Source organism: Lynx canadensis, chromosome E2 (assembly GCF_007474595.2).
Source record: "Lynx canadensis isolate LIC74 chromosome E2, mLynCan4.pri.v2, whole genome shotgun sequence".
Lineage (NCBI taxonomy): Eukaryota > Metazoa > Chordata > Mammalia > Carnivora > Felidae > Lynx > Lynx canadensis.
This window is the reverse complement of record NC_044317.1, coordinates 46,756,517-46,768,425: the sequence shown is the minus strand read 5'-3', so window position 1 is coordinate 46,768,425 and position 11,909 is coordinate 46,756,517. Positions and strand designations below refer to the sequence as shown.

The window sequence follows — 11,909 nt, the reverse complement described above, 5'->3', positions numbered from 1 at the left end:
ATGACCTGAGCTGAAGTCAGACACTTAACTGACTGAGCCGCCCAGGCGCCCCAGTCTGGAGACTCATTCTTGACTCCGACCTTTGCGCTGGCTAGTCCCTTCTGTGGCTACTCTTCCCCTCAATCTTGTGTGATTGCCTCCATTTTATGACTCAGGCCTTAGCCCACATATCACCTCCTCAGAAAGGACTTCCCTGGCCGGCCAAGGGAAAAGCCGCTCGCACTGTGTGATGCCGGCGTCTGTGGTCGTTTCCTCCTTCCTTATAGGCGCGGAGTTGAGTGTTGTGTCTTCCCCTTCTCAAATGTCGGCTCCAAGAGGACGGGGAAGTTTGCCTGCTTGTTCACTGCTGTCCCCTGGGCTTTCTGAGAGGGCGGGGCATGTAGTAGGTGCTCAATAAAAGCTACTGGACTGAGGGTGCTGGGACGGGTGTAGTTCCCAGGGCCAGACACTGTCTAAATGACCTTACGCACCCGTTATGTATTTACCCCTCACCTGTGGGGCAGGTGGCCACCCGCGCTGTCTCACAAAGCATAAAACCAATCCTAGAGAGGTCTGGCAGTTTTCCCAGGCTGCACAGCTGGCCGTGGTGGAGCTGGGATTCAGGCGGAGCCCAGCCACCACCTCTGCGGAAGTAGGTTTAGGACCTCCAAATCTCCAGATGAGGAAAAGGCCAAAGAAGGGAAGGAGTTGCCTGAGGTCTATCTGTGAATGGCTGCCGCTGGATTCGAACTCAGGTCGCCCTCCCCGTGCAGCCTTAAGCTCAACAGACCGTGTCTCTCCGGGGAAAGCACCCTCCCTCCATGCTGACGCTCCAGGACCATTAGCTGGAAGAGGAGCGGGTGCGGGACGTGGGTCTCCATGAATAATTGAGGGTCTCCGGCAGGGGGCCGCCCGGCAGCTGTCACCCCGGCGCGGGCGGGGAAGGGGCGGTGATGACGTCACTTCCTCCCCCGCGGGGCCACTGGCGCGGGTTATAAGGAGCTGCCGCGCCGTCCCGCGCGGCGCCGAGCACCCTGGTCCCGACGCCCCACCATGCAGAGCCGCGGGCCCGCCTCCGTGCTGCTGTTGCTGCCGCTGCCCCTGCTTCTGGCGCTGCTGCCGGGGGCCGGTGAGTGCCAGGAACTGGAGAGGGCACCTCTGCGGCCAGCTCAGGGACCAGGGACTGGGGGTGCGGGGGGCGGGAACGGTGCACCCATTGGGGTTGGACTAGAGACTTCACGGGCTGGGCTTCCAGGTAGGGACGGTGCACCTGGCAGGTAGGCTGGGGAGAGGACCGTGGATCAGCACCGAGGACAGTGCCCGCGGGGTACCGAGGGTACCAGCACCCGCCTCCTTCTTCCACAGCCACCGCTGCTCCCTTGGCGCCAAGACCTTCCAAGGAAGAGGTGAGGAGTGCAGACCCCTTGCCCTGCCTCATCTTCCCCAGACCCTGGCCCTCCCTGACCGGCCTCCATGATCATCTCCCTCCCGAACTTCCCACTGCTCTCATTCCTCCCGTCTGCCCTACCCTCAACCTCCCCTCTGACCCTTCACGCCCAGCTGACCCGCTGTCTGGCAGAAGTGGTCACAGAAGTGCTGACGCTGGGCCAGGCCCAGAGAAGCCCCTGCACAGCTCTCCTCCACAAAGGTGAGGAGGGCCCAGGCCCCAGAGCCTCTCGGGGGCCCCCACCCCACCCGGGGTTCCGGCCGGGGCTGCCTGAAGGAAAGGTGGTCTCATCCCAGGGCCCCCTTGCCTGGGCTGGCACGGCACGCCCGGTGTCCCGTCCGGCCTCCAGTCCCACCCTGGGGGGTCCCTGCAGAGGTACGGGATGGGGGCAGAGAACATCCCCCAGACCTGACCCTCCTCTCCCGGTTTTGGGCAGCCCCCCCGTGGGGCCTCGGGCAGGCCCCAGAACTCCTCCAGGTCCGGTTCCCGATTCTGCTGCACAGAGAGCATCCTCTCTCTTTCCACCAGAGATGTGTGAGACAGAGCCCTACGGCTGTGTGTCCACCAAAGAGAAAGGCCTACTGGTTGGGGATTTCAAGAAGCAAGAGGCTGGGAAGATGAGGTCCAGCCAGGAAGCGAGGGATGAGGAAGAGGCAGCCGAGAGGGCCCACAAGTCTGAGGTGCGGGAACAGACCATCCGCGAGCAGCTCCATAGCCGGCTCCACCAGGAGGAGGAGGAGGAGCAGGAGCGGGAGGAGGAGGAGGAGGAGGAGAGGAAGAAGAGGGGGCCCGTGGAACCCTTCGAAGGCCCGTGGAAGCGGCGCCCAGAGGGTGGAGGGGGGCCCCACAAGCGAGTGGCAGAGCAGGCCAGTGACGAGGAGACAGCCCAGTTTGAGGCCGAGGAGAAGGGTGTGCAGGTGCTGGGCGCGGGCCACAGCCTGTGGCAGGGGGCCGAGGCGGGTGGAGGAGAAAGGCACGACGACTCGCCGCATCACCACCGCCTCCGCCAGCCAGAAGCCGGGCCCAAGCAGGAGGAGAAGGAAGAGGCTTCCGAGAGGGAGGTGAGTGGAGGCCACGGGCTAGCGGGGTAGGCCAAACGGCCAGTGGAGTCGACTACCAAACGGGTACCAGTTGGGCCGTAAACGGCCACTGTCCACCACAAATGGACCATGGTGACCGGAACGGACACCAGGACTAGGCAGCGACATCCGAGCAAGGCCCCTGCTTGGCCAAGATGGCTTCCACACCAAGAGTACAGTAAGCAAGATGGCCACCAGAATCGCGCGGAAGCGTCCGAGTTAGCCGCCACCGTAGTCAGTAACGCGCCGTCTGGCCACGTGAAAAGTGGCTGCCGTGCTCGGTTCGCTGGACCACAGGTGGACACCACTGCTGGGCCGTGGAAAGAAAGACGTCCCCATGACTGGCGGCAGCAGCCTAACCGGCCAGCACCTCACAAATGGGTCAGGGCCCCTTTACTAGCCCCACCTGCTGTCGTTGGCCGTGGCGGTCCACGCAGAGTGCACCGCTGGCCACGTCGGCCAGTCTAACTCTTCCACTGCGGTCACCACCGCGGTCCACCACCCGGTCCGTCTGGGGACCAGAGGACCGCTGCCGGCTGCCGGCATGCAAACTGACATGGCCCACATTCATGGGTGACTCCTGAGGGGGCCTGCCCTTGAAGGTGGGTGGGCTGATCTACCCGTTTCTGATCCCCCCAGGAGCATGACACGGTGCGGCTGGAGCACGTGCGAGATGAGCTAAAGAAGGCAACGGAGCTTCTGGGGGAGGAGATCAGGAGGGAGGGATGACCCCCGACCTCGCGTCCTCCTTCCTGACACACCCTACGGCTTATGACTGTTGACCCCCAAAGCTCGCCTAACACCCCACTCCGTTCCCCAGCCTGAAGGAACGGGGGGACAGGTGTGCCACGCGACCAGGCCCGAGGGGCCGAGTCTGACCTGGGTAGAGGGGCTGGGCTCCAACCGACTCGGGAAACATCCGGCCACCCATGTAACCCACTCCAACCCTGCTGAGTGAATAAAGCACAAAGAAAACCGCTAAGGCTCGTGTGGCACTTGATGTTAGACAGACAGGGACCCGGGAACGGTCTCTGGTTGTCAGAACAGGGATTTTATTAAATTGGAAATCCTATTAACAATGAGGTCAGACGGGGTCATCAGGGAGAGGTTTCGAGGCTGGGGTGGGAGGTAGACGGTTTTGGCCGCGGCCACTGTGGACCACGATGTCGTCGTATTCATCCTGGGGACAAAGGGGGCAGGCACAGGGGCTCAGGCGGCTGTCACCCCGCCTGCTGTCCAGCTGCTTCCACCCACCCCGACAGCTGGGTCTTGTCTCGAAGCCCCAGCTCGCCCAGTCATCCGTCAACTTCCCTGCTCTTAGTTTTCCACACACCACGTTCAAGGTCACCTGTGTTCTCCCACCACCACTGCCTGGGCTCCGGCCCCACTGCTTTCCCAGTACTTAGGCAGCCACAGCCACTGGGGTCTCCCTCCTCCGCCCCCTCCCTCTGCCTCTACCCAGATTCCTCGCCGCCCCCCCAACATCGTCCCTGCCCAGAGTGGGGTCTCTGCCACCTGGGTTCTCCAGTGCAACCTCCTCACCGGAGGTCTCTCCCCACTGCCGCCAGGGTTGGAATCAGTGCTTCCCGGAGCCTGAGTTCTCCGACTCCTGCCCTGTGAGATCACTCCCTACGCTGTCAGCCACCATTGCCAACCAGTACCATTATCAGTCACCACGATCGAGGTCTTTTCTCTAACTCTGCCCGAGTTCCACCTCTGCCCTTGCCTTCGGTTCCCCACCACCACTACCCGCGTGCTCCCCACCACCCCTGCCCAGGTCTCCCCGCACAGCTGCCCGAGTTCTCGAATCACAGCAGCCCGAGGTCAGTCTCAACGTGCTGCCTAATGTCTCTTCTCCCCCTTCCCGTCTGCCCGTTTACCCTGAGCCCCCGGCTGGTCCTGCCCCCCCAGGTCCGCCCGGTCCTGCCCCCCCACTCACGCCCTCGTCCCCGCTGTCACTGTCGCTACTGCTGCTGCAGGGGCCGGGTCTGTCGTCCTCGTCCTCGGGCTCAGCGGCTCCATGTGCACGGAGAAGGCGGGCGAGGATGGGGTTGGGCCGGAGCGTGGCACTACCCAGTGGGGTGCGGCCACCGTACATGCGGGCGGCAGGGTCGGCCCCTGCCCTCAGGAGAAGCTCCAGCACGTCGGCTGCTTGGGCCTCCACTGCCAAGTGCAGGGGGCTCCGGCCGCACGTGGGCTCCTGCGAGGCGCAACAGAGGGGTCAGGGAGGCCCTGCCCCACTCTGGGGGCCAAGCCTCCCTGCCACATCCTCTCCCCAGGGCAGCTCACCGGTTTGTTGAGGTCAGCTCCAGCCTCCCGGAGCAGCCGGACCATCTCTGCGTCTTTGTGGATGACGGCCACGTGAAGCGGGGTATGGCCTGTGGATAGGGCGACAGGTGTCGGACGATGGGGGTGAGGGGCCTGGGCCTCAAATGCCAAGGTCCCAGGGGACGGCTTTGTGGCCTGAGGAGACTGAGTTTGGGGTACAGCTCCTGATTTCCTGGGTATGTCAAAGAGGCTTCTGCAGCCCAAATGCCTACGTCTCGGTGGTCTGGAACTTACTGGGGGTGCCAATGCCCGGCTGGTGGCATGTCTGGGGCTTATGGATGAAGAGCCTGGGGGCTTTGGACAGGAGGCCTGGATCTTGGGACCAGGAGACCAAGTCTCTGGTCTTTACTTCACAAAGGGCCTGGACCCCAAATTCCTGGGTCCCGAGTAGTTGAAGGGCCTGCGACCTTGGAAGGTGGAATGGGCCCTAGACACGGGGTCCTGGGTGATCTCAGTCCCTTTGTGGAAGGGGCTTAGGTCCAGGCAGTCGGGCTTAGAGGTGGGGGAGCCGAGACTCAGATGCCTTTTTTCCCATGAGGCCTGGCTGAGGACTGTCCTTGAACCCAGTGTCAATCTCTGGGAATCTGGGCCTTGAGTTCCCTCGTCCCGGGCGGGCTGGAACCTGTGGTTGGTGAGAGGGCGGGAGCTGTGCCTTCAGGCTGGGCAAGCTGGACCCAACAACTGGATCTTAGTGGCTCCAGGCCTGTGGGTGACAGGTCTGGGTCCCAAGTGGTCCGGGTTCCGAGCTCCACATGACCAAGTCTCAGTAATCTGGGGCTCGACTGGGGACCGTTCCCAATGCCTGGGCTCCTGAAGCCTTGGTATTATTCCCCAAGGGGCTGGGTCTTGAGTCAGGAGAACCGAGCCCAGAGCCGGGAATTCTCGCTCCGCCTGGGAGCCCGAGCTCTGCCCGGTGCCTGAGAACCCCTCACCCTCATAGTTTTCAGCCTCCAGCTGCAGCTTCCAATCCTCCTCGCTCTCGTCATCTTCCTTCTCCGAGTCGGGGTCGGGGTACGAGGCGACAGGCAGGCGGTCGGCGTCAGAGGTGCGGTCGGGGCCCTGAGCGAGGTAGGTGTTGGGGGCTCCCCTGGCGCACCGGGGACGGGGCTGGAGTAGCACACGGGCGCAGGCGTGTGCCCTCATGCGACAGGCCAGGTGCAGTGCCGTGTGGCCCCCGCGCTCCGCCACACGCAACCCGGCACCCGCCGCGTACAACTTCTCCACTGTGGAGGCCTCCCCCAGGATGGCTGCCAGGTGAAGGGCTGTCTGCGGGAGCAGAGGGCAGGGATCAGGGGGTGCACGGAGAACCCAGTCCCAAGCCCTGAACTGTCCCCGGGGGGCTCACCTGGCCCAGGTCATTCTGCAAGTCCAGGTACTCGGTGCCAGCCGCGAAGCCTAGGAGGAAATCCAGGAAGGGCTCATGCTGATGAATCACTGCCAAGTGCAATGCCCTGAAGACAAAAACAGGGAGCAGAGCATAGAAGTCTGGAACCAACTGTCAGGAATCTAGGAGGGTCAGGTCAGTTAAGTCAGCATATTTGTTTAATCAGTGCTTTGGTTTTTAAAAATTTTTTTAAGTTTATTTATTTACTTTGAGAGAGAGAGAGAAAAAAAGTGAGAGTGGGGGAAGGGCAGAGAGAGGGAGAGAGAGAGAGAATCCCAAGCAAGCTTCCGCACTGTGGGCGTGGAGCCCGATGCGGGGCTCGAACCCACGAACCGCGAGATCATGACCTGAGCTGAAGTCGGATGCTTAACCAACTGAGCCACCCAGGCGCCCCTAATCGCTGTGTATTAAGTAGGACTTCTTTTTTTTTTTTTTTTTTCCAACGTTTTTATTTATTTTGGGGACAGAGAGAGACAGAGCATGAACGGGGGAGGGGCAGAGAGAGAGGGAGACACAGAATCGGAAACAGGCTCCAGGCTCCGAGCCATCAGCCCAGAGCCTGACGCGGGGCTCGAACCCACGGACCGCGAGATCGTGACCTGGCTGAAGTCGGACGCTTAACCGACTGCGCCACCCAGGCGCCCCATGTAGGACTTCTACTGCCTCCCAAGACGAAATAACAGGGACCAGATTTCCCTCCCATCTGAATCAACCGGATAAATCTGACAAACTATGGTATAGGAAGCAACAGTTTTCCAGATACTAGTCCTCATGCAATGAATGACCATGATCCCTAAAGAGGAAACAAAATGAGGTGAGCCCTTCAACTGATTGCCAAGTTTACCGTCTTGAGAGTAGACACCGCACAGAGAGGGGCCTCGCAGATTGCATACGAGGCAAGAAGGAGGGGAGGCTGGGGAAGGCAGGCAGCTAGAGTCAGAGGACAGAGAACCCAAGAGGAGAGGGCTGAACAGGGAGAGACCCTGGGGGGTCTACAGAGGGGCCTCTCGAGTATTTGGGAGAGTGCTGATTAATGCAGGGGTGTGAAGAAACCATCCAAAAAGATTAGGGAAACATGCCCATCGCTCACAGGAGACCAGGAATAATGCCTGTTCCCACCAATCAGACTAGGAAAAACCCAAGGACCTTGGGTAGAATACTCTGGAAGGTTCTTACCTCAGTTGTGGGGAATAATAAGCCCTAAATGAGGGCTGCTCAGGACCCACCCAACAAATCATAAAAGCAAAACCCCAAAGGATCAATCCGCTTACAAGTAGTTGGTTTTTTTTTTTAATGTTTATCTATTTTTGAGAGAGAGAGAAAGAGAGAGAGAGAGAGACAGACAGACAGAAGGCAAGTAAGGAAGGGGGGCAGAGAGAGAGAGGGAGACACAGAATCCCAAGCAGGCTCCAGGCTCTAAGCTATCAGTACCGAGCCCGATGTGGGGCTCAAACTCACTAACCGTGAGATCGTGACCTAAGCAGAAGTCACTCAACCAACTAAGCCACCCAGATAGCCCGAACTGCTTACAAGTAGTTTAACTGCATCCCAAAACAACACTCAACAATATTTATAGGAATCCACAACTTGCTGGCCTAACAAGGTAAAATTCACAATATTTGGCATCTAATCAAAGATTACCAGGTAGGCAAATAAGCAGGAAAACATGATCCATAATGAGAATGATCAATCCGTTGAAATTGACCCAGAAATGACCCAGATGTTGGAATTAACGAACAAAAACATTAAAAGAGTTCATTATAAGTGAATCTCAAACATTCAAAAAGTTAAGTAGAGACATGGATGATAAAAAAAAAAAAAAAAAAAAGACTCAAACCAAACTCCTAGTGATAAAAACTATAGCATCTGAAATGAAAAATACACTGGGTGGGATTAGTAGCAGATTAAACACCGCAGGAAAAAAGATTAGCAAACTTGAAGACTTCACCATAAGAGCTATTCTTAATGAAACACAAGAGAACATTTTTTTTAACGTTTATTTATTTTTGAAAGAGAGAGAAAGAGACGGACTGCGAGCAGGTAGGGGCGGAGAGAGACGGAGACACAGAATCCAAAGCCGGCTCCAGGCTCTGAGCTGTTGGCACTGAGCTGGTTGCGGGGCTTGAACTCAGAAACTGCGAGATCGTGACCTGAGCCGGAGTCAGACACTTAATTTAATTTTCCAAATCCACAGATCCAAGAAGCTCAATGACTCCCAAGAACAAGAAATACTGAAAAAAAACAAAAAGACAAAACAACAACAACAACAAAAAAAAACTATGCAAAGGCCCAACATAAAAGTCCTGTTCAAAACCAATGATGAAAACAAAAATTTCACACGAGCCAGAGGCAAAACTACTTTAAGTACAGAAAAATAAAAATAAGGCAAGGGAACACAATGGAGCACCACTTTCAAGTATTAAAGACAGTCAACCCAGAATTCTTTAACCCAGCGAAAACGTCTTTCAAACATGAAGACAAACTAATGACGCCGAGAAAACTCATCAGCAGCAGACCCATATCGCCAAAGCAACATTAGAGGAAATCTGCGAGCAAAAGGAAAATGACATCAGACCACAATACGAACTGACAGAGAAGAATAACGAAAACTGAAAATAGTAACTATGTGGGTAAATATGGAAGATTTTTTTTCTCTTGTTACTGTAAGGCTCTTCAGAAGGTAATTTGGAAAAATAGCTGACTGTTTAAACAAAAATACTAACAAAGTATGGGGGAGTTTAGGACACACGTGTAAGTGGAATGTATGGCAACAATGACGTCGAGGCCAGGAGGGGACAGATGGAAATATATTCTCTTCTAAAGTTCTTTCATCTTTTACCCTATGTGAAATGACATATAAGCCCAAAAAAGCAGAAGTCAGCAAACTTTTTCTATAAAGGCCAGTTAAAGATTTTAGGCTTTGTGGATCCTACCATGTCTCTTTTCACCTACTCAGCTCTGCACTTGTGATACAAAAGCAGCCACTGGCAATATACAAATGACCCCGCATGGCTGTATTCCAACATAACTTTCTTTGTGCAGTCTGAAATGTGAATTTCACGTAACTTTCACTTGCGGCAAAATATTCTTCTTCTCTTCTGATTTTTTTCAACCATTGAAAATGTAAAAACCATTAGTAGCTCACAGCCTTATGAAAGCAGATGGCTGGCCAGATTTTGCCTGGAGGCCACAGTTGGCCAACCATTTAAATAACAGAACAAAGAGAAAGTTAGTAAAGCCAGAGGGCCTGGCTGGCTCAGTCAGTAAAGCATGGTTGTGAGTTCTAGGTTGTCAGTTTGAGCCGCACGTTGGGAGTAGAGATTACTTAAAAATTTTAGTCGGTTAAGCATCCGACTTCAGCTCGGGTCATGATCTCATGGCTCTTGAGTTCGAGCCCCGCGTCGGGCACTGTGCTGACAGCTCGGAGCCTGGAGCCTGCTTTGGATTCTGTATCTCCCTCTCTCTCTGCTTCTCCCCTGCTGGCACTCTCTCTGTCTCTGTCTCTCTCTCAAAAATAAATAAACATTAAAAAGTTTTTTAAAAAAAATAGAGAACACTGTACCCAACAACAGAATATCCATTCAAGTGCACACATAATGTTCTCCACCATAAAACAATTCTTAATAAGTTTAAGAGGATTCAAGTCACATAAAGTATGTTCTCAGTCTACAATGGAATTAAATTGAAAATCAATTAAAAAAAAAAAAAGGGCACCTGGCTGGCTCAGTCAGAAGATCATGTGACTCCTGATCCTGGGGTCATGAGTTCAAGCCCCGCATGGGGTGTAGAGATTACTTAAATAAATAAAACTTTTTAAAAAATCAATTGAAAAAGGGACATTTGGAAGACCTTCCAAATACCTTGAAACTAAATAACATACTTCTAAATAATCCACTGGCCAAAGAAGGAATCAAAAGAGAAATTAGAAAGTATATTGAATTAAATGAAAATGAAAACACAGTATATCAGAATTTGTGAGACTGCTAAAGCAGTACTACGGGAAATTTACAGCATGAAACACCTATATTAGAAAAGAAAGGTCTCAAATGGATAAGCTCAGCTGCCACCTTAAGAAACAAAACAAAACAAACAAACAAAAAAAAGAACAAATTAAACCCAAAGTAAGCAAAAGAAGGGCAAGAATGAAAGTCAGAACAGAGATCAATGAAATAGAAAGCAAAAATCCAATAAAGAAAATTAATGAAACCTAAGCTGGTTCTTCAAAAAGATCACTATTTCCTGAGTGCGTATTATGGGTCAAGCACTGTTTGGTCACTGAGGACAGAAGAGTGAACACAATGAACAAAAAACCCAGTACAATCCGTCACAGGGGCCTTTACAACCATTGTCCCTTCTACATGGAGTGCTCCCCCCCCCAAATAATTCACTGGTCTCATTTTCCTGCTTTATTTTTTCCCAAAGACCTTACTACCTTCAGACATACCGTTTCCCTGCCTTTCTTTTATATTGTTTTTCATTTTTCTGTCTTTCTTCCTTTCCTCTCTCTTTCGCTCATTCTCACTTTGTGTCTTTCTTTCCTTCTCTGACTCTTTCTTTCCTTCTTTCTCCTTTTTTCCCTCGGCGTTTCCTTCCTGTCTTCCTGTCAGTCCATCTGTCCTATCGATATACCCACTCTTGGAACGCAAACTCCACAAGGGTTTAAGCTTTTGTCTGTTTTCTTCACTGCTTTATCACAGCACCTAAAACAGGCCCTGGAACCTGGTAGTGTTCAATAAATATTTCACACGTGAACCCTGCTATAATGGAGCTTACGTTTTCTCTTTGAATGTAAGATTTTAAGATCAGTGCTCAGAAGGTAGAATCTTGGAGTCAAGGCCAAGTATTAATTTTGGAAATCTAAGTCCCAGGCTCATAAAGCAGGAGCTAAGGATCAAAGATCATATTTGGAGGTAGGAGGTCAGGAGGGGGCTGTCTGAACTACAGCTCTAACAAAGGTCTCAGGAATAAGGTCAGGAAGATCAATAGAGTTTTGGGATCAATGGATAGGGATGTGGAGCTCTCTATGAACCAGAGTTCAAGAAAGCAAGATCAGAAATTAAGGCGCTAAGATCAAAGTTGGACAGTAAATTGCTTTTACTGAGGTTAGGGCTTGGCGGTTAGGGATCAGAAAGTCAAGCATCACAAGTTAGATTCAGGAGTGAAAGGTTAGGAAGCCGGGTTCAGAGACTAATAAGGAATCAGACGTCGGATCCTTGGGCCCGGTTTGGCAGCCTAAGGTTCACTCACGTGTCCCCATCCTCAGTGACGTAGCCGAAGACGAGGGGCGCCCACGACAGACCCGGGCCCAGCTCGGCGCCCAGCCCCGGTCCTCCGGGGGCTGCTGCGTCCGGACCCAGAGAGCCCAGGCCACTGTCGCACCATTCGTCGGCCTCCGCAACTTTCCCCAAGCACGCGACCCCCGCCATAGCCCCCGACGCCTCAGGGGTCCCAGCGGCCGCCCGCCTATAACTAAGCTCTGCCTGAGGTCCTGGCGCTTCCGCCCTGCGGGGAATTCCCCAACACTCCCCCTGATTTATCCAATCAGAGTGAGGTAAAGAGTACGCGCCCCGCCCCCTTACCACATCATGACCAATCAGAGTATTCAGATGGACCGCGACTCTCTACCCATTCCCACATTTTCCGGGCGCCCTTTACCAACATGGCTGCCGGCGCGGAGCCCTCTGGGACTCGT

At 54.2% G+C, this 11,909-nt stretch overlaps 2 protein-coding genes across 3 annotated transcripts; one reads left to right on the top strand and one right to left on the bottom strand.

Annotated features, from left to right (window-relative positions):
- The first annotated feature begins 3 nt into the window (after positions 1 to 3).
- Positions 4 to 3,487, top strand: CCER2 (coiled-coil glutamate rich protein 2). Its single transcript, XM_030298721.1, has 5 exons — positions 4 to 1,108; positions 1,345 to 1,385; positions 1,540 to 1,627; positions 1,955 to 2,487; positions 3,145 to 3,487. Exons 1-5 carry the CDS (start codon positions 1,033 to 1,035, stop codon positions 3,232 to 3,234), a joined length of 828 nt encoding a protein of 275 aa, XP_030154581.1. The 5' UTR covers positions 4 to 1,032; the 3' UTR covers positions 3,235 to 3,487.
- A 48-nt stretch (positions 3,488 to 3,535) lies between these two features.
- On the bottom strand, positions 3,536 to 11,719 carry NFKBIB (NFKB inhibitor beta). 2 transcript variants are annotated; one of them, XM_030298724.1, is made up of 6 exons: positions 11,465 to 11,719; positions 6,179 to 6,284; positions 5,766 to 5,892; positions 4,795 to 4,883; positions 4,445 to 4,705; positions 3,536 to 3,685 (listed from the first exon to the last, which is right to left on the bottom strand). In XM_030298724.1, exons 1-6 carry the CDS (start codon positions 11,641 to 11,643, stop codon positions 3,590 to 3,592), a joined length of 858 nt encoding a protein of 285 aa, XP_030154584.1. In that variant the 5' UTR covers positions 11,644 to 11,719; the 3' UTR covers positions 3,536 to 3,589. The 2 variants fall into 2 exon arrangements, with proteins under 2 accessions (XP_030154584.1, XP_030154583.1); XM_030298723.1 differs by having other exon boundaries at positions 5,766 to 6,099; positions 11,465 to 11,718.
- Between the last annotated feature and the right edge of the window lie 190 nt (positions 11,720 to 11,909).